The sequence below is a fragment of the Rhinopithecus bieti genome, unplaced genomic scaffold (genome assembly GCF_001698545.2).
Source record: "Rhinopithecus bieti isolate Rb0 unplaced genomic scaffold, ASM169854v2 scaffold_30775, whole genome shotgun sequence".
NCBI lineage: Eukaryota > Metazoa > Chordata > Mammalia > Primates > Cercopithecidae > Rhinopithecus > Rhinopithecus bieti.
In genome coordinates this window covers 731,787-754,066 of record NW_016813906.1, presented here as the reverse complement: position 1 = coordinate 754,066, position 22,280 = coordinate 731,787, and the positions used below count along the sequence as shown (strand labels likewise).

The 22,280-nt window shown below is 40.2% G+C and overlaps 1 protein-coding gene across 1 annotated transcript in view; it reads left to right on the top strand.

Moving 5' to 3' along the window:
• SANBR (SANT and BTB domain regulator of CSR) overlaps nucleotides 1-22,280 on the top strand; it is a 46,958-nt gene that overhangs the window by 3,223 nt on the left and 21,455 nt on the right. Inside the window, 6 exon segments of the mRNA XM_017849099.1 lie at nucleotides 24-42; nucleotides 1,696-1,856; nucleotides 6,665-6,751; nucleotides 6,864-6,974; nucleotides 10,818-10,941; nucleotides 16,038-16,190. Coding sequence (XP_017704588.1) covers nucleotides 24-42; nucleotides 1,696-1,856; nucleotides 6,665-6,751; nucleotides 6,864-6,974; nucleotides 10,818-10,941; nucleotides 16,038-16,190 — 655 coding nt within the window.

Below are 22,280 nucleotides of genomic sequence, written 5' to 3'. Positions count from 1 at the left end.
TTTCAATTCGTATTTCTTCGGAGTTTTAAAATGGATTCACTGGTAAGTATTGACTTAAAAAATCAAAGTGCTTATGTTCACTTATGCTTTCTTTTCCTTCAAGTATCTCAAAAATTCTGAGACACTTTATTAAAATTATTGTTAATTTAAAAAACAATTTAAAAATTGTTAATTCAAGGGTATAATTTCTTTTTTTTTTTGAGACAGAGTCTCTCTCTGTCGCCCAGGCTGGAGTGATCTCAGCTCACTGCAACCTCTGCTTCCCTGGCTCGAGTGATCCTCCTACCTCAGCCTCCCGAGTAGCTTGGACTACAGGCGCATGCCACTACACTCGGCTAATTTTTCTATTTTTTATAGAGACGGAGTTTTGCTATGTTGCCCAGGCTGGTCTCGAACTCCTAATCTCAAGCAATCCACCTGCCTTGGCCTCCTAAAATGCTGTAATTACAGGTGTGAGCCACCACACGCAGCCGGAATACTCCTTTTCTATGTTAGCAGATGTGATGTGAAGTTTGTTTATTTGACTCTTCGGAATTTGTACTAGTCCCTGTATTCTTTTATTTTTTAAATTAAACAGAGATGGGGTGGGGTAGTCTTGCTATGTTACTCAGGCTGGTCTCAAACTCCTGGGGCTCAAGTGATCCTCCTGCCTCAGCCACCTGAAGTGCTGGGATGTAGGTGTGAGCCACCATGCCTGGCCAATTCTCTGTATTCTTTCTACTGGTTAGCTCTTCCCCATTTAGCCCAGCTGATATCAGTTGCTTCAGGGCAGGGTTACAGAAAAAAAGCAGAGACTAAATGAGTTTTTGAGTTTTGAAATTTTTGAAACCTTTGAATTTTGAAATCTAAGTCCTAAAGGATAATTTTTATGCTGTAAGCATAAATATTTGGAAGAATACATGATTTTCCTCTCTTTACTTTTAAAGTAAATAAACATACCTCAGGTTGGAGAGAGAGAGGATGTAAGGAAGAGAGCAAACCCACCATAACTGTGAAAATTCTGAATTGACTGAAATTTTGTTTCTGACACCCAGGGAAAAGGAGGCTTAAAGTTCTAACTAAGTTTAATTATAAGAAGTTACAGACCCAGCACAGTGGCTCACGCCTGTAATCCTAGCACTTGGGAGGCCAAGGCAGGTGGATCACGAGGTCAGGAGTTCAAGACCAGCCTAGCCAACATGATGAAACCCTGTCTCTACTAAAAATACAAAAATTAGCCAGGCGTGGTGGCAGGCACCTGTGAGCCCAGCTACTAGGAATGCTGAGGCAGGAGAATCGCTTGAACCCAGGAGGCGGAGGTTGTAGTGAGCTGAGATTGTGCCACAGCACTCCAGCCTGGGTGACAGAAGACTCCATCTCAGAAAAAAAAAAAAAAAAAAGTAGTTACATATTCTGTACACTTGAGTTTTTAGACTAAGATTTATACCTGCCGCAATTTTAAAAGATGCATTATTATTATTTGAAATATTCTAAAGAAGGTTGAAAATGATTTTTTAGGTATGTATATATGTTGTTACAAATTTGACCTGCTGGATTGCCTTTGGAACAGTATAGATTAAGTCAAATAGGCAAAACCCAGTTAGTGCCTAGCAATATGTGGGTTAGACTTTTGATTAATTTTGTCTTTGAACGGTATTGCTATGACGTTGTCCTACATGGTACTATTTTCAACATTTATTTTCTGTGATTTTTTAGGTTGAACAGTGTATTCAGTATTGCCACAAAAATATGAATGCCATAGTAGCTACTCCATGCAACATGAACTGTATTAATGCAAATCTTCTCACACGTATAGCTGATCTATTCACACACAATGAAGTTGACGATTTAAAGGACAAAAAAGATAAATTTAGAAGGTAATTTCAAAAATTTAATTTTAAACCTAATATTCCTGTTAAAAGAAATATATTTCTATTTCATGTGAGTGAAGTATTCTTTTTTTTTTTTTTTTTTTGGGAAAGGTTTTCCCCTTTTTTTCCGGGTGGGGTTTGGGGGGGCAATCTTGGCTCACTGTAGCCTCAACCTCCTGAGCTCAAGTGATTCTCCCACCTCAGCCTCCGAAGTAGCTGGGACTACAGGCGTGCACCACCATGCCCAGCTAACTTAAAAAAAAATTAACTTTTTGTAGAAACAGGGTCTCACTTTGTTTCCCAGGCAACAAAGTTGCCCAGTTTTGAAATTAATTTTACTCTCTCTTTTCATTTATAGTTAGCTTATTATTATTATTTTGAGATGGTCTGTCTCTGTTGCCCAGGCTGGAGTACAGTAGCAAGATCTTAGCCACAACTTTCACCTTCAGGCTCAAGTGATCCTTCCACCTCAGTCCAAGTAGGTGGAACCACAGGCACACGCCACCATGCAGAGCTAATTTTTGTATTTTTTGTAGAGATGGGGGTTTGCCACGTTGCCCAGCCTGGTCTTGAATTCCTGGGCTCAAACGATCCAACTGCCTTGGCCTCCCAAAGTGCTGGGATTACAGGTGTGAGCCACCATGCCTGGACAAAATACTCTATTTTTAGAATATATTTAGAAATATATTTCTATTTTATTTTAAATGAAGTAAGTAAAGTGAAGTAAAATTTATCCAGAGCCAATGGCTCAAGATAAAAATTAGTAATTAGTTACTTTGTATAATGGACATATGAATATATAGTGATAGTGAATTATGTTAATTATGAAGCTACTACTGAAGAGGCTAAGGTAGATAATTACTTGAGGCAGGTGTTCAAAGCTGTAGGGCACTACTGTTATCCCTGTGAATAGCCACTGCATTCCAGCCTGGTCAATATAGTGAGACCCTTTTCTAAAAAACTAAAAATTATTAAAACATATCTTAGATAAAGGGAAAAGTGGTATGAAATGAGGTCAGCAGTAGTTATACCATTTAGGGGCTGTTTAGGTCATAGCCAGGAGGATATACTTTAGGTGTGAATGAAAGCAGGGGAGTGATGTGATCTGATTTGTTTTTAAGATACCATTTTGGTTGCTATGTGGAGAATAGATGTTAGGGATTTAAGAAGCAAGGAGACCTGTTCAGAGGCTGGTGTAGTAGTCTGTTGAGAAATGAAAGGGTTTGCACTAGGGTAGAAACAGCAGAGCTGGAAAGAAGTAGATGGACTCAGTTGTTAGATTTATGAATGTAATGATGTGGGAAGAGAGAGGATTCCAGGATAATTATTAGGTTTTCAGTTTGAGTAACTAAGTGGATGGTAGTGCTATTAATGGAGAAAGGAAACATTGGGAGGGGAAGGAATGGAGTAAGGGAAATCAAGAGATAGATTTAGGTCTTTTTGAGATTATTTAACATACTTCTTGGACATTCAAGTAGGTTGACAAGTAGATACCTGGATATATTAGTCTGGAGTTTAGGTCAAAGGTCAGGACTTAAAATAGAAATTTAAAAGTAGATGAGATTTGAAACCATGGAACTGGATGAGACCATACTTTTTTTGTATGTCCTGTTCAATAAATCTTTGCCTCCCTAAAAGTGGTGAAGACATTGTCCTATGTTTTTCTGTTATTCATCTTGAATTAATTTTTTTTATATGGTATGAGGTAGGGATCAAGGTTCATTTTCTTTTTTTCTCAAATAGATATCTAGTTGACACAATACCATATGTTAAAAAGACCATCCTTTTCCCCACTGAATTGCAGTGGTACGTTTACTATATGTTTCTGAATTGTCCTTTTTGTTCTGTTGATTTCTTTGTCTATCCTTGTATCAGTAGCACACTGTCACACTGTCTTTTTTTTTTTTTGAGACAGAGTTTCACTCTTGTCACCCAGGCTGGAGTGCAATCATGAGATCTCAGCTCTCTGCAACCTCCGCCTCCCAGGTTCAAGCAATTCTGCCTCAGCCTCCCAAGTAGCTGGGATTATAGGCACCCACCACTACGTCCAGCTAATTTTTCTATTTTTAGTAGAGATGGGGTTTCACCATGCTGGCCAGGCTGGTCTCAAACTCCTGACCTCAGGTGATCCACCCGCCTTGGCCTCCCAAAGTGCTGAGATTACAGACGTGAACCACCACACCCAGGCAACACACTGTCTTAATTATGATAGCCTTATAATAATTTTTGGCATCTGGTAATTTAAATTCTCAAGTTTTGCCTATCTTCAAGATTGTAGTGTTCTCTATTAAGTTTTTGGCATTTCTATATAAATTTGATAATCAGCTTACCCATTTTCTCTTTCTCACAAACACATAAACATGCTAGAATCTGGGATTCATGTAATCTGTAGATCAATTTAGGAAGATTTAATGTTTTAATAATACTGTGTCTTTCAATCCATGAATATGGTATAACCTTCCATTAATTTGAATTTATTTCACCAATGTCTTGTAGTTTTCAGTGTAGAGATATTTTTCCTTTTTTATTTATTTTATTTTATTTTTTGAGACAGGGTCTTGCTCAGTCACCCAGGCTGGAGTGTAGTGGTACGTACAGTCATGGCTTACTGCAGCCTCAAACTCCTGGGCTCAAGCATCCTCCCACCTTGACCTTCCAAAGTTTTGGAATTACAGGTGTGAGCCACCATACCCAACCTCCTTTTTAAAATTAAACTTATTCCTAGGTATTTAATATTGTTGGTGCTATTGTAAATGCTACTTTAATTTATTTCATTTTTTAATTGTTAGCAAGATAGTATTGATAAAGGCTACCGAATATTTAGATTCACCAGAAGAGAAGTAGCCAGTTAAGAGCCTGAGAAGGAGGAGCCAGTGAAGTAGAAAGGAAGGCAGAAGGAAAGAAGGTTTCCAAAGGAAGATAATGATTAAGTGACCAAATATGTGGAATGCTGCTATCACATAGAGTAAGATGGGGACAGAAATGTGACCAAGTGGATTTAGAAAATTTTTTTCCAGATGTTTTACTTTGAATGATTGCTGAAAAAATTGGCAGTATCTATTAGGGATAGGTAGGCTCAAGAGAGGATTTTTTGTTTTTTTAGGAAGGGAGATACTAGATTATGTTTATATGCTGATCAGAGTGATCCATTAGGAATAAATTAATAATTCAGAGGATTATTCAAGAATTTAATCCTGGCTGGTCGCAGTGGCTCACGCCTGTAATCCCAGCACTTTGGGAGGCTGAGGCAGGTGGATCATGAGGTCAGGAGATCGAGACCATCCTGGCTAACACAGTGAAACCCCGTCTCTACTAAATATATAAAAAAAAAATTAGCCGGGCGTGGTGGTGGGTGCCGGTAGTCTCAGCTACTCGGGAGGCTGAGGCAGGAGAATGGCGTGAGCCCAGGAGGCAGAGCTTGCAGTGAGCCAAGATCGTGCCACTGCACTCCAGCCTGGCAGAGTGAGACTCCGTCTCAAAAGAAAAAAAAAATTTAATCCTTAAGGGGAATGAGACAGAGAGGAATTATTCAAGAGCTAAATAATTGAAAACAGGAATGGAATTCTAAATCCAGATTTGACTTTTAATAACAGAAGACATTACACAAGGAAAAATGGAGACAGGTAGGATATATATTTAGAATTAAAGACATACTTAGAAGACTCAACTTCAGTTATATTATGCATAATAACAATTAACGTTTATTGAATGCTTAACACTATATCTAGTACTCTTTAAAAACATCACTTAACCCTCATAAAACTTTATGAGATTGGACATACTAGCCACACTTTATAGTTGAGAAAACAAGGTTCAAAGAGGTTAAGTAGTTGCTAAAGATCATATATCTAGTTATTGGTAGGCCTGGGTTGTTAAGTTCTCAAAATCTTTAATGTGGGATATTCCAGTAACAAAGGACTAAAGGAGGCCAGGCAAGGTGGCGCAAGCCTGTAATCTCAGGACTTCGGGAGGCCAAAGCAGGAGGATTACTTGAAGGCCAGAAGTCTGAGGCCAGCCTGGGCAACATAGCCAGCCCCAATCTCTACAGATTTTTTTTTTTTTTTTCAATTAACTGAGTGTGGTGGCACACAGTAGTCCTAGCTACTTGGGAGGCTGATATGGGAGATGGCCTGAGCCCAGGAGTTTGAGGCCCAGGAGTCTGAGGCAGCACTGCACTCCAGCCTGGGTGATGGAGCAAGACCCTGTCTCTAACAAAATAAAATAAGGCCGGGCGCAGTGGCTCATGCCTGTAATCCCAGCACTTTGGGAGGCCAACATGGGTAGATCACGAGGTCCGGAGATCAAGACTATCCTGACCAACATGGTGAAACCCCGTCTCTACTAAAAATACAAAAAATTTGCTGGGCGTGGTGGTGCACACCTGTAGCCCCAGCTACTTGGGAGGCTGAGACAGAATAATCACTTGAACCCAGAAGGCAGATGTTGCAGTGAGCAGAGATCACACCATTGCACTCCAGCCTGGGCAACACAGTGAGACTCTGTCTCAAAAAATAAATAAATAATAAAATACAATTTAAAAATGACTAAAAGATAGCTATTTATCAATCTTATTTTTATGAGAAAATAGATGATTGATCAAGCAGTTTTGATCAGAACTGCTTAATTTTATTTACTTAGATGATAATAAACTGTTGTTTATTTACTTACAACACTAAAAATGTGTTACAAACTCTCAAAGAGAGCCACTAAGGATTTATTAATCTTATTTTACAAATGCACAGATTGGTTTGTTTATTTTCATCATTATAAAGTAAATGTAGAAAGTTAATATTTTGGTCATTTGTTGTTAATAGCAAACTTTTTTGTAAGAAGATTGAAAGACTGTTTGATCCTGAGTACTTGAATCCAGATTCTCGGAGTAATGCAGCAACATTGTATAGGTATGCTAACATGTTTTTTTCTTTGATGTGCTTTATAATGCAGCTATATTCTTTAATTTACTACATTTACATTCTTCTTCCTGGATGTTTTTTGTATTTTCTTTGTTTATAGATGCTGTTTATGTAAGAAACTTTTAACAAAAGAAACAGAAAGAAGAATTCCTTGCATTCCTGGAAAAATCAATGTGGATCGACATGGAAATATTGTCTATATTCACATAAGGTGTCGTGAAGATAAAATATATTTATATATATGCATTTGTTATTGTTGTTATTGTTGTTGTTTTGGAGACGGAGTCCTACTCTGTCACTCAGGCTGGCATGCAATGGCGTGGTCTTGGCTAACTGCAACCTCCCCCTCCCAGGTTCAAGTGATTCTCCTGCCTCAGCCTCCCGAATGGCTGGGACTACAGGTGCATGCCACCACACCCAGCTAATTTTGTATTTTTAGTAGAGATGGGATTTCACTATGTTGGCCAGGCTGGTCTCGAACTCCTGACCTCGTGATTCACCCACCTCAGCCTCCCAAAGTGCATATTTATAAAAATATAACTACTTTTATAAGGAATGGGATAACATCTTTTTTGCATGTGATCCAACTTTAATTTAGAAAAATACTTTCAAAATGAGGTAGTTGTTAGTACCTTTTATTTACTGGGTAAATGTCATAATGTTTTAAACTTTATTAAAATGATAAAAAATATTGTATGTTCATCTGAAAGGTATTCTGGTTAGTGCCTTTAAAATGCTGTCTTTTTCACTAACAGATTTTAGTTATCTGTACAAATGTTATATTGAATTTTACAAGAGAACCAAATTTACTTTCTGGTAAATTTTGGTGGGGAAAATTGTCTTTAGCGTTGGATTTTCTGTCATCTATTTGTTCTTCATACTTTGTCAGTATTTCATTAATATATAGGCTGGGCACTGTGGCTTACACCTGTAATCCCAGCACTTTGGGAGGCCAAGGCAGGTGGATCACCTGAGGTCAGGAGTTCGAGACCAGCTTGACCACTGTGGTGAGACCCTGTCTCTACTAAATACAAAAAACTAGTCGGGCATGGTGGCAGGCGCCTGTAGTCTCAGCTACTTGGGAGGCTGAGGCAGGGGACTTGCTTGAACCAAGGAGGCAGAGGTTGCAGTGAGCCGAGATCATGCCACTGCACTCCAACCTGGCGACAGAGCAAGACTCCGTCTCAAAAAACTAAATAAATAAAATAAAAATTAGCCGGGCATGGTGGTGCACACCTGTAACCCCAGCTACTTGGGAGACCAAGGCAGGAGAATCGCTTGAGCCCAGGAGGCGGAGGTTGCAGTGAGCTGAGATCACGCCATTGCACTCCAGCCTGGACAACACGAGTTAAATTCCGTCTCAAAACAGTAAAATAAATAAATACGTAATACATATTTCTCTTTGTATTCAAAACAAGTTCTCATTCTGAGTTGAGAGTGGGTGTTGTAACTTGGTATAATGTCTCAGGAGGCAGAAACCTCAAAATGTGTATTCTTTGACAACATCCTTCATCCAGTATCATTCAGGCTGAAATGCAGGCGGTGTGATCGTAGCTCACCGCAGCCTTGAACTCCTGGGCTCAAGAGATCTTCTTGGCTGTATTCTCAGCATTTTGGGAGGCTGAGGTGAGAGGATTACTTGAGGCCAGGAGTTTGAGACCAGCCTGGGCAACATAGCCAGACCCCATCTCTACAAAAAAAAAATAAAAATTAGCTGAGCATGGTAATCCTAGCTAGGAGTCTGAGGCAGGAGGATCATTTGATCCCAGGAGTTTTGAGGTTGCATTGAGCTAGGAGCATGCCACTGAACTGAAGTCTGGACAACAGAGCAAGACCTTGTTTCTTAAAAACAAAGTTATAAAAAAGTATATACATACATAAAAGTTGTTAGTGGTTAAAAAAATAGGATGTTCACTAAAACATTAATTGTGGTGTTACCTTTCAGTGATAGTATTACAGATGATTTTAATTTTCTTTTTGTTCTTTTTTCTATATTACAAATTTACAGCATGCACTGTTATGAAAGAAACCCTACAAATGTTAAATTTCATATATATATATTTGATATATATATATATACACACCTATTAGTAGTACATGAAAAAGTAATTGATATTAACCTCAACATCCATGTCAGCAGTTGATGTATACCTTTTTTTTTTTTTTTTTTTTTTTTTAAGAGACAGTCTTTGTTGCTCAGGCTGGAATGCAGTGAATGCAGTGGTGCGATCATAGCTCACTGCAGCCTTGAACTCCTGGACTCTCAAGGCTCCCATATCAGCCTCCTGAGCTGGGACCATGGGTGCGCACCACCATGCCTGGCAACCTGGCAATTGTGTGTGTGTGTGTGGGTGTGTGTGTGCATGCGCACAGGGTTTCACTGTGTTGCCAAGGCTGGTCTTCAACTACTGGCCCAGGCCTCAAGCAGTCCTCCCACTTCAGCCTCTCAAAGTGCTAGGATTACAGGTGTGAGCCACCATTCCCAGCAGATGTATACATTGAAAAAATTGTTTTTAAATTAATTTTTTTTTTTTAGATAGAGTCTCGCTCCGTCACCCAGGCTGGAGTGCAATGGCGCAATCTTGGCTCACTGCAACCTCCACCTCCCGGGTTCAAATGATTCTTCTGCCTCAGCCTCAGTCTCCCGAGTAAACCTCTCTGACCTAAAATTACTTTTAAGACAAATGTGCCTGTGTAATTTGTAATAACATCGTGACATTTTATTTTTGAGCTAAGCACAAAGCCGGCAAAGTTAGAAAAGACTGAAATAAAGACTTAAAAGAATCAGGTCTATAATCCCAGCAGTTTGGGAGGCTGAGTCAGGAGGACTGCTTCAGGGCAGGAGTTTAAGACCGGCCTGGGCAACATAGCGAGACCCCCTTCTCTACAAAAATTTTTTTATATTAGCCAGGTGTAGATTTGGCACAGTGGCTCATGCCTGTAATCCTAGCCCTTTGGGAGGCTGAGGCGGGTGGATCACCTGAGGTCAAGAGTTCAGGACCAGCCTGGCCAACGTGGTAAAACCCTATCTCTACTAAAAATACAAAAATTAGCCAGGCATGGTGGCATGCACCTGTAATCCCAGCTACTCGGGAGGCTGAGGCAGGAGAATCACTTGAACCCGTCAGGGCAGAGGTTGCAGTGAGCCAATATCATGACCCTTCACTCCAGCCTGGGCGAAAGAGTGAAACTTGGTCTAAAAAAAAAAAAATTAGCCAGGTGTGATGACACATACCTGTAATCCCAGGTACTCAGGAGGCTGAGGTGGGAGGATCACTTGAACCAAGGAGTTTGAGTTTGCCAGTAAGCTATGATGATTGCACCACTGCACTCCAGGCTGGGTGACAGAGTATGACCCTGTCTCAAAAACAAAACAAAACAACAACAACAACAAAAAAAACAAACTTGAGTTGTATATGACCATAACAAATATGGTTTTGAGCCTTTGCTATTTTTTAACTTTATATTATTTAATTAAAAAATCTATATTACGAAGACCTGATTGTATATTCTGTATCGCTCAATTACTAAAAAATACTTGAAAATAGTGTAAAATACTAATACATTAATGAAATGTTAGTAGTGCATTAGTGACATAAAGTACTAATACATTAATGATTCTAATGTCTAGAATCACCAGTCCTATAACATATGCATTTAGAATAAAGCTTCCATTTAACATATGCCTAATTCCCAACTGTTGGCCTGTTCAAACTATATTTAATTTGTAATCCTGTATCTAGCTTTGCAAAATAATTTGATATTCAAATAATTCATACCTTTTCCTGTTGTCCACCAAATATACAAACCCTGTCTTTACTAAAAATACAAAATTAGCCGGCTGTGGTGGCACACGCCTGTAATCCCAGCTAGTTGGGAAGCCAAGGCAGGAGAATTACTTGAATCCTGGAGGTGGTGGTTGCAGTGAGCCAAGATCATGCCATTGCACTCCAGCCTGGGCAACAAGAACAAAACTCCATCTCAAAAAAGATAATAAATAAATAAAGCAAATCATTTGTATCACTTGCTTGTAAAATTGAGGCTCTTTCCCCAGAGATAAGACATGGGATGTTCATGAGTATTTGAATAGTCTTTTCGAAGAATTAAAATCTTGGAGAGATGTATACTGGCGATTGTGGGGAACAATCAACTGGCTGACTTGTTCAAGATGTTATCAGGTAAGTTTTTTTTTTTTAGTATCCTGTTCTGCAAATTTTGAGAGCAAGATTCTTTTGATATCTGCTGTTTAATCAATGTATTTAAACATGTTTGGACAATATCCAACATCTTTTTAAAGAAACTAGTGGCAGCTGGGCATGGTGGCTCATGCCTGTAATCCCAGCACATTTAGAGGCCGAGGCAGGCAGATCGTTTTGGTCCAGGAGCTCAAGACCAGCCTGGGCAACATAGTGAGACTCCATCTCTTAAAAAAATAAAACTAGGCCCGGTGCGGTGGCTCATGCCTGTAATCCCAGCACTTTGGGAGGCCGAGGTGGGTGGATCACGAGGTCAGGAGATCAAGACCATCCTGTCTAACATGGTGAAACCCCATCTCTTGTAAAAATACGAAAAATTAGCCAGGTGTGGTGGCACGTGCCTGTAGTCCCAGCTATTTGAGAGGCTAAGGCAGGAGAATCACTTGAACCTGGGAGGCAGAGGTTACAGTGAGCCGAGATTGCACCACTGCCCTCCAGCCTGGGCGACAGAGCAAGGCTCCATCTCAAAAATAAAATAAAATACAAAATAAAACTAGTGGCAAAAGCAAGGGTGCTGCTAAACGTTTTTGCATCTGGCTTCATATCTCTTGACATGTTTCTTCTTTCTCTTTTTCTGTTTTTTTATTTCCATTCCTGAAACAATCAAAGACTTGTTGAATTTTAGAAAAGTAACAGGTTTTGGCCGGGCATGGTGGCTCACGCCTGTAATCCTAGCACTTTGGGAGGTCGAGACAGGTGGATCACCAGAGGTCAGGAATTCGAGACCGGCCTGACCAACATGGAGAAACCCCATCTCTACTAAAAATACAAAATTAGCCAGGCCTGGTGGCGCATGCCTGTAATCCCAACTACTCAGGGTGCTGAGGCGGGAGAATCGCTTGAACCTGGCAGGCAGAGGTTGCGGTGATCCAAGATTGCACCATTGCACTCCAGTCTGGGAATGAGGAAAACTCAATCTCCAAAAAAAAAAAAACTCACTGGTTTTAAGTGATCAAATCCAGTTTTTCAATGAAAACAATTATATAAAAAAGTCCTTATTGCCTTCACTTGTTTTCAGCCAAACTATTTTCTCTGTTGTTCTATACATTTCTACAGAAATTCAGAAGCACGTTTGCAGATAGGATGCTATTGATGTGTGCCTTTGTTGTTATAACAATTTTGTTCCCAAAAAGTTTTTTTTATTAATGTTTATAATAAAAGCATAAGAAAACTTGCTATTTGTAGGAACCTATAATAAACCCTTTTATGGAATAAATAGGTTTTTCTAAGTCACACTCATTCCTAATTAATCTTATGTAGAAATGTAGCGTTCTCGACATATAATTTCTTTTGAATCCCTGAAGTTTTCCTCTCCCCAGTACTTTTCCCCTCTCATTTGCGTGATAATTTTCAATAGAGGGAAGGAAGAACAGCCTGTCAGAATCGTCAGATTGGGATTTTAAACTGTTTAAGGTCCCACTCAATGGGTTCTACATTCCCACAATTTTAAAAAGGTTTGTTGAAGTATTATATACAGTAAAATTCATCCTTTTTGTGAGCTTCGACAATGCATACAATTGTATAACTACCTCTGCAATCAAAGCATGTAACACTTCCATCACCCTAAAAGAAATTTCTTTGTGCCCCTCTGTAGTCAATTCATTCCCCCACCCTAGCCTCTGGTAACCACTGGTCTGTTTATATATATTTAGTTTTGCCTTTTCCAGAACGTCATATAAATGGAATCATATAGCATTTAGCTTTTCTAATCTAGCTTCTTTCACTTCAAAAAATGGATATAAAATCTATCCATGATGTTGTTTCATAAATTAGTTTGTTATTTTTTATGGCTAAGTAGTAATCTGTTGTATGACTATATCACAGTATGTTCAGACATTCGCCAGGTGGAGGATGTTTGTAGTGTTCTAGTGTGGGGCCATTATGAAGAAAGCTGCTATAAACATTTTCATACAGGTTTTCCTGTGAACATAGGATTTTATTTCTCTTGGATGTATTTATTTCTCTCTCTCTTTTTTTTTTTTTTTTTTTTTTTTTGAGATGGAGTTTCACTCTTGTTGCCTGAGCTGGAGTGCTATGGCACCATCTTGGCTCACTGCAACCTCCACCTCCCGGGTTCAAGCAATTCTCCTGCCTCAGCCTCCCGAGTAGCTGAGATTACTGGCACACGCCAACACACCCGGCTAATTTTTTGTATTTTTAGTAGAAATGGGGTTTCACTGTATTAGCCAGGATGGTCTTGAACTCATGACCTCGGGTGATCTGCCTGCCTTGGCCTCCCAAAGTACTGGGATTACAGGCCTGAGCCACTGCGCCTGGCCTCTCTTCTTTCTTATTACCTAGGAGTAGGATTGCTGGTTTGTGTGGTTGTTTAACACTCGCCGTGCCTAACAGTTTTCCAAAGTCCCAGAACCAGCTACGTATGAGAGTTCTAGTTGCCCCACATCTCAGTAGCAATTAATATTGTCAGGTTTGGATTTTTTTGTTAATCTAATAGGCATGTAAAGGTCCTCCTCACAATCAGAGTGTCGCTTATAATCAAGGATATCAAGCTTCTAAAATCTGACTTGCTCAACATGTCAGAATGCGGAAACTTTGAGAGATTATTTTCCTCTCCTTTACAGCAAATTAAATATTGATTGATTGATATTGAATATTTATTATAGAGCTCATAAACTCATAAAATAGTTTGTATGCAGAATATTGTATATAAGAGAATGTGCACCTTATAGTTTTTATAAGTTCTCAAATTTTAAAATTAAAACCATTATGTGAACATCATAATTGAAACTAACACTAAAATTCTGAATTACAGACAACTAAAATTCTGAATTATAGACTATTCTTTAATGCATTTATGTTAAAGATCAGTGCTTATCAAATCTCAGCAACTTCAGTACATCATGATATAAATAGAAAAAAAAGATCAGTGCTTAGAATTGTTAATGTTATGTTTTTGTTTGAATTATCTTACTAACTTGTTTTTTTTAACCTGTTCTCACTCAGAGTCCCTCTCCTCCCCTGACAGGACCCTATTCAGGGTTTCCCCTTCTTAAAGTCTCCCCCAGCGAGGAACTCTCTTGACAAGGGCCCGCTCCTGGTGCAATGCTATAGCTTTTCATCCCATCTCAGAGCCCCCCCCAAAAAGAAACAAGTGATCAGAGTACCAGTCAGGGTACCTCCCAAAAGCCCAGCGATCTCCCCTCCATCCAGTCCAAGGTATCACTTTTTCACCTTTTCTGGTCCTTTCCCCAACAGGGATTAATGGTATTACCCATTCAGGTCTTTCTTCACCCCAGGCCTTGTGGGACCGCCCTTAATCATCCAGTGGTAGTGCCCCCTTTTAGGATACACCACTGCCACTCACACAGAATCTCCACCCAGAAGCAATGACATCTGGGGTCTTTCCCCAGTCCCCTGGCATGGTATTTCTTACAAACTTTCTACCTCCCACTGACTAATGGAATTGCCCTCCCAATGGCTCCCCCACCCATGACACAAAAGCCCAACATCCCCTTCCTTTCTTTCCAGATAAAATGGTTTTACCTTCTCAAGGTCTCCTGCCTTCAAAACCCAACATTATCATCACCCACCAATGGTGCCCCCTGCACAGGCCCAAAAGTCTTGTCCCCTCTAGATCTGAGTAAGATATCATCTACTCAAGGATGCTCTCCCTAGCCCACAAGGCTAACAGAATCCAACCTTCAGAGCCCCGTAGTATCTCTGAATCCAATAATTTCACCACTCAGAGCCTCAGTTTCCCTTCTCCAAACCAACTTCTGGGACTCAGGGTCCATCCCAACCAACCTTTTCTCAGAGCTGGTGGCACAACCTCTGTCTACCCACCAGCCCCCAGCTGCCTAGCTCAGTGGTCTTTCCCATTGCAAGCAGCACCTGTGTCCACTGAAACTCTACTTAGACAGTGCCTGCACCATGTTCTTTTTTTTTCTTCTTCTTTTTTCCTGAGATGGGATCTTGTTACATTGCCCAGGCTGGCCTCGAATTCCTAGGTTCAAGCAGTTCTTCTGCCTCAGCCTCCCTAGTAGCTGGAGTGACAGGTGTGTACCATCACACCTGGCCCTATTTTACCAACTTGAAACCTGATGGTTAATTTGACAATTAAACCTTGATAAGCTTTTATCAAAGTTTTCAAAGCCAATGATTCAAAGTTACATCATAGTTTTTATTAATACTGGTGCTAAATATTTACCTTAAAAATGCATCAAGGGACCAGGCATGGTGGCTCATGCGTGTAATCCCAGCACTTTGGGAGGCCAAGGCAGGCGGATCACCTGATGTCAAAAGTTCAAGACCAGTCTGACCAACATGGCAAAACCCTGTCTCTACTAAAAATAGAAAAATTAGCCAGGTATGGTGGTGCATGCCTGTAATCCCAGCTACTCAGCAGGCTGAGGCAGGAGAATCGCTTGAATCTGGGAGGTGGAGGTTGCAGTGAGCCGAAATGGCACCACTTCACTCCGGCCTGGGCAATAGAGCGAGATTCCGTCTCAAAAAAAAAAATGCATCAAGGAATAACCAAATGAAGCAAAATTTTATTTTTCTTTGGAAAACATTTGAGGTGATTGGCCAATTGTAAAATTGAATGTATATCAAGATCAGTTTAATTCATCTGAATTTTGCTTAAGGTGATTTCATTTTTTGCTCTCTAATAGCTTTATTCAGGTGGAATTACATGCCATGAAATTTACTCATTTTGTTTTTTTATTTTTATTTTTTTAAGTTAGGTTGTGTTCAGAATTTACTCTTTTTAAATCTGCAGTTCACTTTTTTTTTTGTAAATTTAGAGTTCTACAGTCATCACCATCATCCAATTTTAGCACATTTCTATCACCTCAAAAAGATCCCTTGTGCCCATTTGCTGCTATTCCACATTATAACCTTCTACCCCTGGCAACCACTGATCTATTTTGTGTCTGTATAGATTGGCTTTTTCTGCATATTTCATATAAATGGAACATATAATATTTGGTCTTAAGTATTTTTGAAATGTAAAACTTTGTTGTGGAAATAGTAGTTGATTTTATCTATTTCTTTCTCAGGCCTTTCTCTGTATTGAATTTTCACATTGTCAGTACCACTCAGAAGCAGTGGTTTATCCTACTGCAGCAAGTTCATTGAGTACTGTTGGCACTGGAATTTATCCCTGTTGTAACCAAAAGGTTCTTCGGTTTGATCCTACTCAGCTTACAAAGGTGAATTTTGAATATTGCCCTTTTGTAGCTTCAGTTTTTAAAGTATAACAGTAATACATTAATGTATAAAAGACTTCCAACAATACATAGATAAGTATAGGAAGAAGAAGTTCCTCTTTATAATACTGTCCCATTTTCCATCTCTTCTTAGAGATAATTACTGTAAATGGTTTCCTTTCAGACCTTCTTTTGTACCTTTCAGGCACAAATTATATATTTTTCTTTGTTTTTTGGAGGTTTTTGTTTTTTGTTTTTTGAGATGGGGTCTCCCTCTGTCGCCCAGGCTGGAGTGCAGTGGTGCCATCCCGGCTCACTCCAGCCTCTGCCTCCCAGGCTCAAACAATCCTCCCACCTCAGCCTTCCGAGTAGCTGGGACTCCAGGCACATGCCACCATACTCAGTAATTTTTTGTATTTTTTTTTTTTTTTTTTTCTGAGACGGAGTCTCGCTCTGTCACCCAGGCTGGAGTGCTGTGGCCGGATCTCAGCTCACTGCAAGCTCCGCCTCCCAGGTTCACGCCATTCTCCTGTCTCAGCCTCCCGGGTAGCTGGGACTACAGGCGCCGCCACCTCACCCGGCTAGTTTTTTGTATTTTTTAGTAGAGACGGGGTTTCACCGTGTTAGCCAGGATGGTCTCGATCTCCTGACCTCGTGATCCGCCCGTCTCGGCCTCCTAAAGTGCTGGGATTACAGACTTGAGCCACCGAGCCCAGCCAATTTTTTGTATTTTTGTTAGAAACGGGGTTTCGCCATGTTGCCTAGGCTGGTCTTGAACTCATGAACTGAAGTGATCTACCTGCTTTGGCCTCCCAGAGTGCTGGGATTACAGGTGTGAGCCGCCACACCCAGACTTATATATGATTTTTTGTTTTGGAAACCAGATCATACTAATAATACTCTATAATTTGCCTTTTTTACTCAACAACGTAACTAGGGTATCTTTCTGTGCCATTTTATTTAACTGCTGTATAATATTCCAAGCTATGTATATATCACAATTTAACCATTCTCCTATTAATGAACACTTAGGTGGTTTCTAGACTGATGGTATTACTGTGTTGCAGTGAATATCCTTGCACATATATATTGATGCAGTGTGTGAGTATTGCTATAGGTTAGATTCTCTGATCACAAACACTTTTGAAAATGTTCTGTAATTAAATGTCATATGTGAATGAAAGGAACCTAAAGCTCTTTATCATCATNGCCACCGAGCCCAGCCAATTTTTTGTATTTTGTTAGAAACGGGGTTTCGCCATGTTGCCTAGGCTGGTCTTGAACTCATGAACTGAAGTGATCTACCTGCTTTGGCCTCCCAGAGTGCTGGGATTACAGGTGTGAGCCGCCACACCCAGACTTATATATGATTTTTTGTTTTGGAAACCAGATCATACTAATAATACTCTATAATTTGCCTTTTTTACTCAACAACGTAACTAGGGTATCTTTCTGTGCCATTTTATTTAACTGCTGTATAATATTCCAAGCTATGTATATATCACAATTTAACCATTCTCCTATTAATGAACACTTAGGTGGTTTCTAGACTGATGGTATTACTGTGTTGCAGTGAATATCCTTGCACATATATATTGATGCAGTGTGTGAGTATTGCTATAGGTTAGATTCTCTGATCACAAACACTTTTGAAAATGTTCTGTAATTAAATGTCATATGTGAATGAAAGGAACCTAAAGCTCTTTATCATCATCCATACAAAAAATACAAAGCACCAAAGATGTGCCATACACTGTGCAAGGTGGAGGATAGCATGTAAACTTGGATCATTTATGCCTTTGTGGAACTTATAGCTGAAGCAGTAATACCAAAAGGAAAAAAAGCACCCAAAGAAATGTTTGAAGACACATACAGGGCCCTAAATGTCTATAATAGGCTGGTATGATTCAGCCTATTATGATGTCAAGGAAATCCTCAAAGGAGTTGGCATTAGGTTGAGATCTGAAGGATTCATAGGAGTATGTGAGGTGAAGAGGAAAGGAAAGAGTGTTCTAGTCAGAACAGCAAGGTCAGAAGGAACACAGTGAGTAAAAGAGACTGACAGCCTGAGGCTGTTGTAGAAAACATGCATAGTTCAAGACAAGTCTGGAAAGGTAGGTAGGTATCAGTCCATGCAGGAGCAGGACGTCATAAGCCATGTTCAAGTTTTTCTTTTATCTCCATTTTGAAAATATCAGTTGCAGTGTGGAGAATGCACACTTGAGGGGTAGTCAGTGGAATCACGTACAAAAGGAAGTTATCATAGTAGTCTTAGAGACAGATGATGGTACCAGAGCAGTGAAGATTAAGAGAAGTGGATGAATTTAATATTTAAGAGATGAAACTGAAATTATCTGACAGATTGTATTGCAGAGGGAGAGGGGGAAGGATGACTCAGTTTCTTGTTGGCGCTACTGGATAGCTGGTGGTGCTATTCACTGAAGAGGAAGCAGCAGACGGAAATCAGGTTTCGAGAGACTTGTGAGTTCTGTTTGGATATTTTGAGTTTGAGGTGCTTTCTGAGATAACCAGGCAGAGACCGTTAGATATATGATTTTGGGAGCTCAGACAAGTGGTTAGGCTGGAGATAATAACACATAAGTTTTCTTGCAATGAATGATAGTTAAAGCCAGCAGGTATAGGTGAGCATATGAAAAGCAGAGGGAAACTACAGCTATGGCTGGATGAAGCAGCATGAGCCTGCAAAGGAGAATGGTCAGGGGCAGCCAGAATGATAGGAGAAAAATTGAGGATGTTGAGGGAGTAATATTAAAGAAAGAGGAGTGGACTGTGGTGCCTAGTATGGCTAAGAGGTCAAATAAAATAATGAAAGAACTGTGTCCTTTGGCCTTAGTGACAGGGAATTCATAGGTGTGAAGAGCTGTTTTGGTGGAGTGCTAGATCCAGAAGCCAGGTTTGTATGGGTTGAAAAATGAGTGAGAGATTAACAAATGGCAACAGTATATATGACATCTCTTTTGGGAAATTTGAGAAAAGGAGGAGATAGATTAGTAATTTAGGTTATGAATATTTGTTTAGTGTTTTGGGGGTTGTTTTTTGTTTGTTTGTTTGAGAAGGAGTCTCACTGTTTCCCAGGCTGGAATGCAGTGGCACGATCTCAGCTCACTGCAATCTCTGCCTCCCGGGCTCAAGCGATTCTCCTGCCTCAGCCTCCCAAGTAGCTGGAATTACAGGCACGTGCCACCATCCCTGGCTAATTTTTGTATTTTTAGTAGAGAGGGAGTCTCACCATATTGGCCAGGCTAGTCTCGAACTCCTGACCTCAAATGACCCGCCCGTCTGGGCCCCCCAAAGTGCTGGGAATACAGGTGTGAGCCACCATGCCTGACCTTGTTTCTGTTTTGATACGAGAGAACCTTTTAAAAGTCAGTGGGAAGGATCCAGCTGAGAAGGAGAGGTTGATGGTATAAGGTGAGAAGGCAGGGTAGGGTGGGACCTTAACCACATTTAGTGGTATTAATTTCGACAAGACGGTGGACAGCTCCTCTCTTACAACAGGAGAGAAGAGTAGAATGGTTGTAGATATTAGTAAAATTGTGTTTTTGTCATTTAGTTGATAACTTATTCCAATCCAATACTTTTCTGTTCTCTAAAAGTAGAAGATTAAGCCATCCACTAAGAATAAGGGGGAAAAGGGAAGGTTCCAAGGTTTGAGGGAAGTGTGGAAGGTTTGAAATAGTATTTTGAAAAATAGAAGAGTGAATTTTCCAGAGAAAATGTATACTGTCAGGAAGTTTGAGAGCTCACTGGAGATTGGCAGTCATAAGTTCACAATATAATTCAACATGCCTGTTTATATCACTCTCTCCAGTAACCCTTGGCTGCATGAGTACAGGCAGGGAGAAAATGGGTAGTTGAGTTTATCTAGAGTTAGGATTTTGCCAGATGGGGATGATGAAATTTAGGGGCAAGGAATCTGGGATATTGGCGTGAATGTTACTGAATGATGGGTCATGGAATTTAAACTGGATTCGTTTTCTTATATTTGCAATCCGTTACCAACTTTGATTACTTAAAAGTTTTATCGGTGAGGTAATAGATTACTTACATAACATTTATTCTTAAAGTTTTAGTTATACATTTTACATACAAAGATACTTAAATTGGGCATGAGACGTTAAGCAAAATTAGATTAGCTTTGCTAGACCCAAGATATTTCATTAATTCATCATTACTATTATGTTTTTTTCAGTAACATGATTTTTTAGTCTTTATATTTCTTTCTAACCACATTAATTTTTAACCTTGTTAATTTGTAACCACAAATTTACATTTGTGGTTAGTTTGTTTCCATTTTAGCTATCACATTTCCACATTGTTTCGAGCAAAATATATTTCTTTGTAGCATCTTTAAAAAAATATATTGGCCAGGCGAGGTGGCTCACGCCTGTAATCCCAGCACTTTGGGAGGCCGAGGCGGGCGGATCATGAGGTCAGGAGATCAAGACCATCCTGGCTAACACAGTGAAGCCCCCTCCCTACTAAAAATACAAAAAATTGGCTGGGCGTGGTGGCAGGAGCCTATAGTTCTAGCTACTCAGGAGGCTGAGGCAGGAGAATGGTGTGAACCTGGGAGGTGGAGCTTGCAGTGAGCCAAGATCACGCCACTGCACTCCAGCCTGGGCGACAAATCAAGACACTGTCTGAAGAAAAAAAAAAATTATATATATGTATAGGCCGGGCACGGGGTGGCTCATGCCTGTAATCCCAGCACTTTGGGAGGCCGAGATGGGTGGATCACCTGAGGTCAAGAGTTCAAGACCAGCCTGGCCAATATGGGGAAAACACTGTCTCTACTGAAAATACAAAAATTAGCTGGGCATCATGGTGGGCGCCTGTAATCCCAGCTACTCGGGAGGCTGAGGCAGGAGAATCACTTGAATCCAGGAGGTGGAGGTTGCAGTGAGCCAAGATCAGACCATTGCACTCCAGCCTGGGTGACAGAGCAAGACTCCATCTCAAAAAAACCAAAATATATATATGATGAATCTTTTATTGATATATATGTTGCTTATATCCCGGCTGGGCATGGTTGCTCTTGCCTGTGATCCCAGCACTTTGGGAGGCTGAGGCGGTCAGATCATGAGATCGAGATCGAGACCACCCTGGCCAACATGGTGAAACCCCGTCTCTAGTAAAAATACAAAAATTAGCTGGGTGTGGTGGTGTGTGCCTGTAGTCCCAGCTACTTGGGAGGCTGAGGCAGGAGAATTGCTTGAACCCGGGAGGCAGAGATTGCAGTGACATGAGATCGTGCCACTGCGCTCCAGCCTAATAACAGAACAAGACTGTGTCTCAGAAAAAAACAGGAGAAAGACAACAGGCACTTCAGACAAAAAAACAGTTGTTCTGTAAACATGAAAACGACAGCCTCATTTGTGACTGGATAGATACAAATTAAAGTCAGAATGAATACCATGAATACCAATACACATTTACCAGAATGACTAAATTTTTTTTTTTTTTTTTTGAGGTGGAGTCTTGCTCTTGCTCTGTTGCCTAGACTGCAGTGTAGTGGCACAATGTTGGCACACTGCAACCTCTGTCTCCCAGGTTCAAGCAATTCTCATGCCTCAGCCTCCTGAGTAGCTGGATTACAGGTGCCTGGCACCACGCCTGGCTAAATTTTTGCATTTTTATTAGAGACAGGGTTTCACCATGTTGGCCAGGCTGGTCTCGAACTCTTAACCTCAAGTGGTCTGCCTGCCTCGGCCTCCCAAAGTGACGAGCCACCACGCTCAGCTAGAATGACTACAATTTAAATGTCTGACCAAGTGTTAGCAAGGATGTGGAGTAACAGAAATCCTCGTATACTGCTGATAGTAATATAATTTGGTACACATGAGCACTTGTGTACCGGGAAACAGACAAAAGAATGTTCATAGCAATATTATTTTTAGTAGCCCCAAACTAGAAACAACGCATCTATCAGTGGTAGAAGAGGTAAATAAATGGTGTATATTCATGCAGTGAAACACTATACATTAAAGCAAATGTTATTATTACATGAAATAACATCATCGAATCATAAAAACATAATTTTTTTTTTTTTTTTTTGAGACAGAGTCTCGC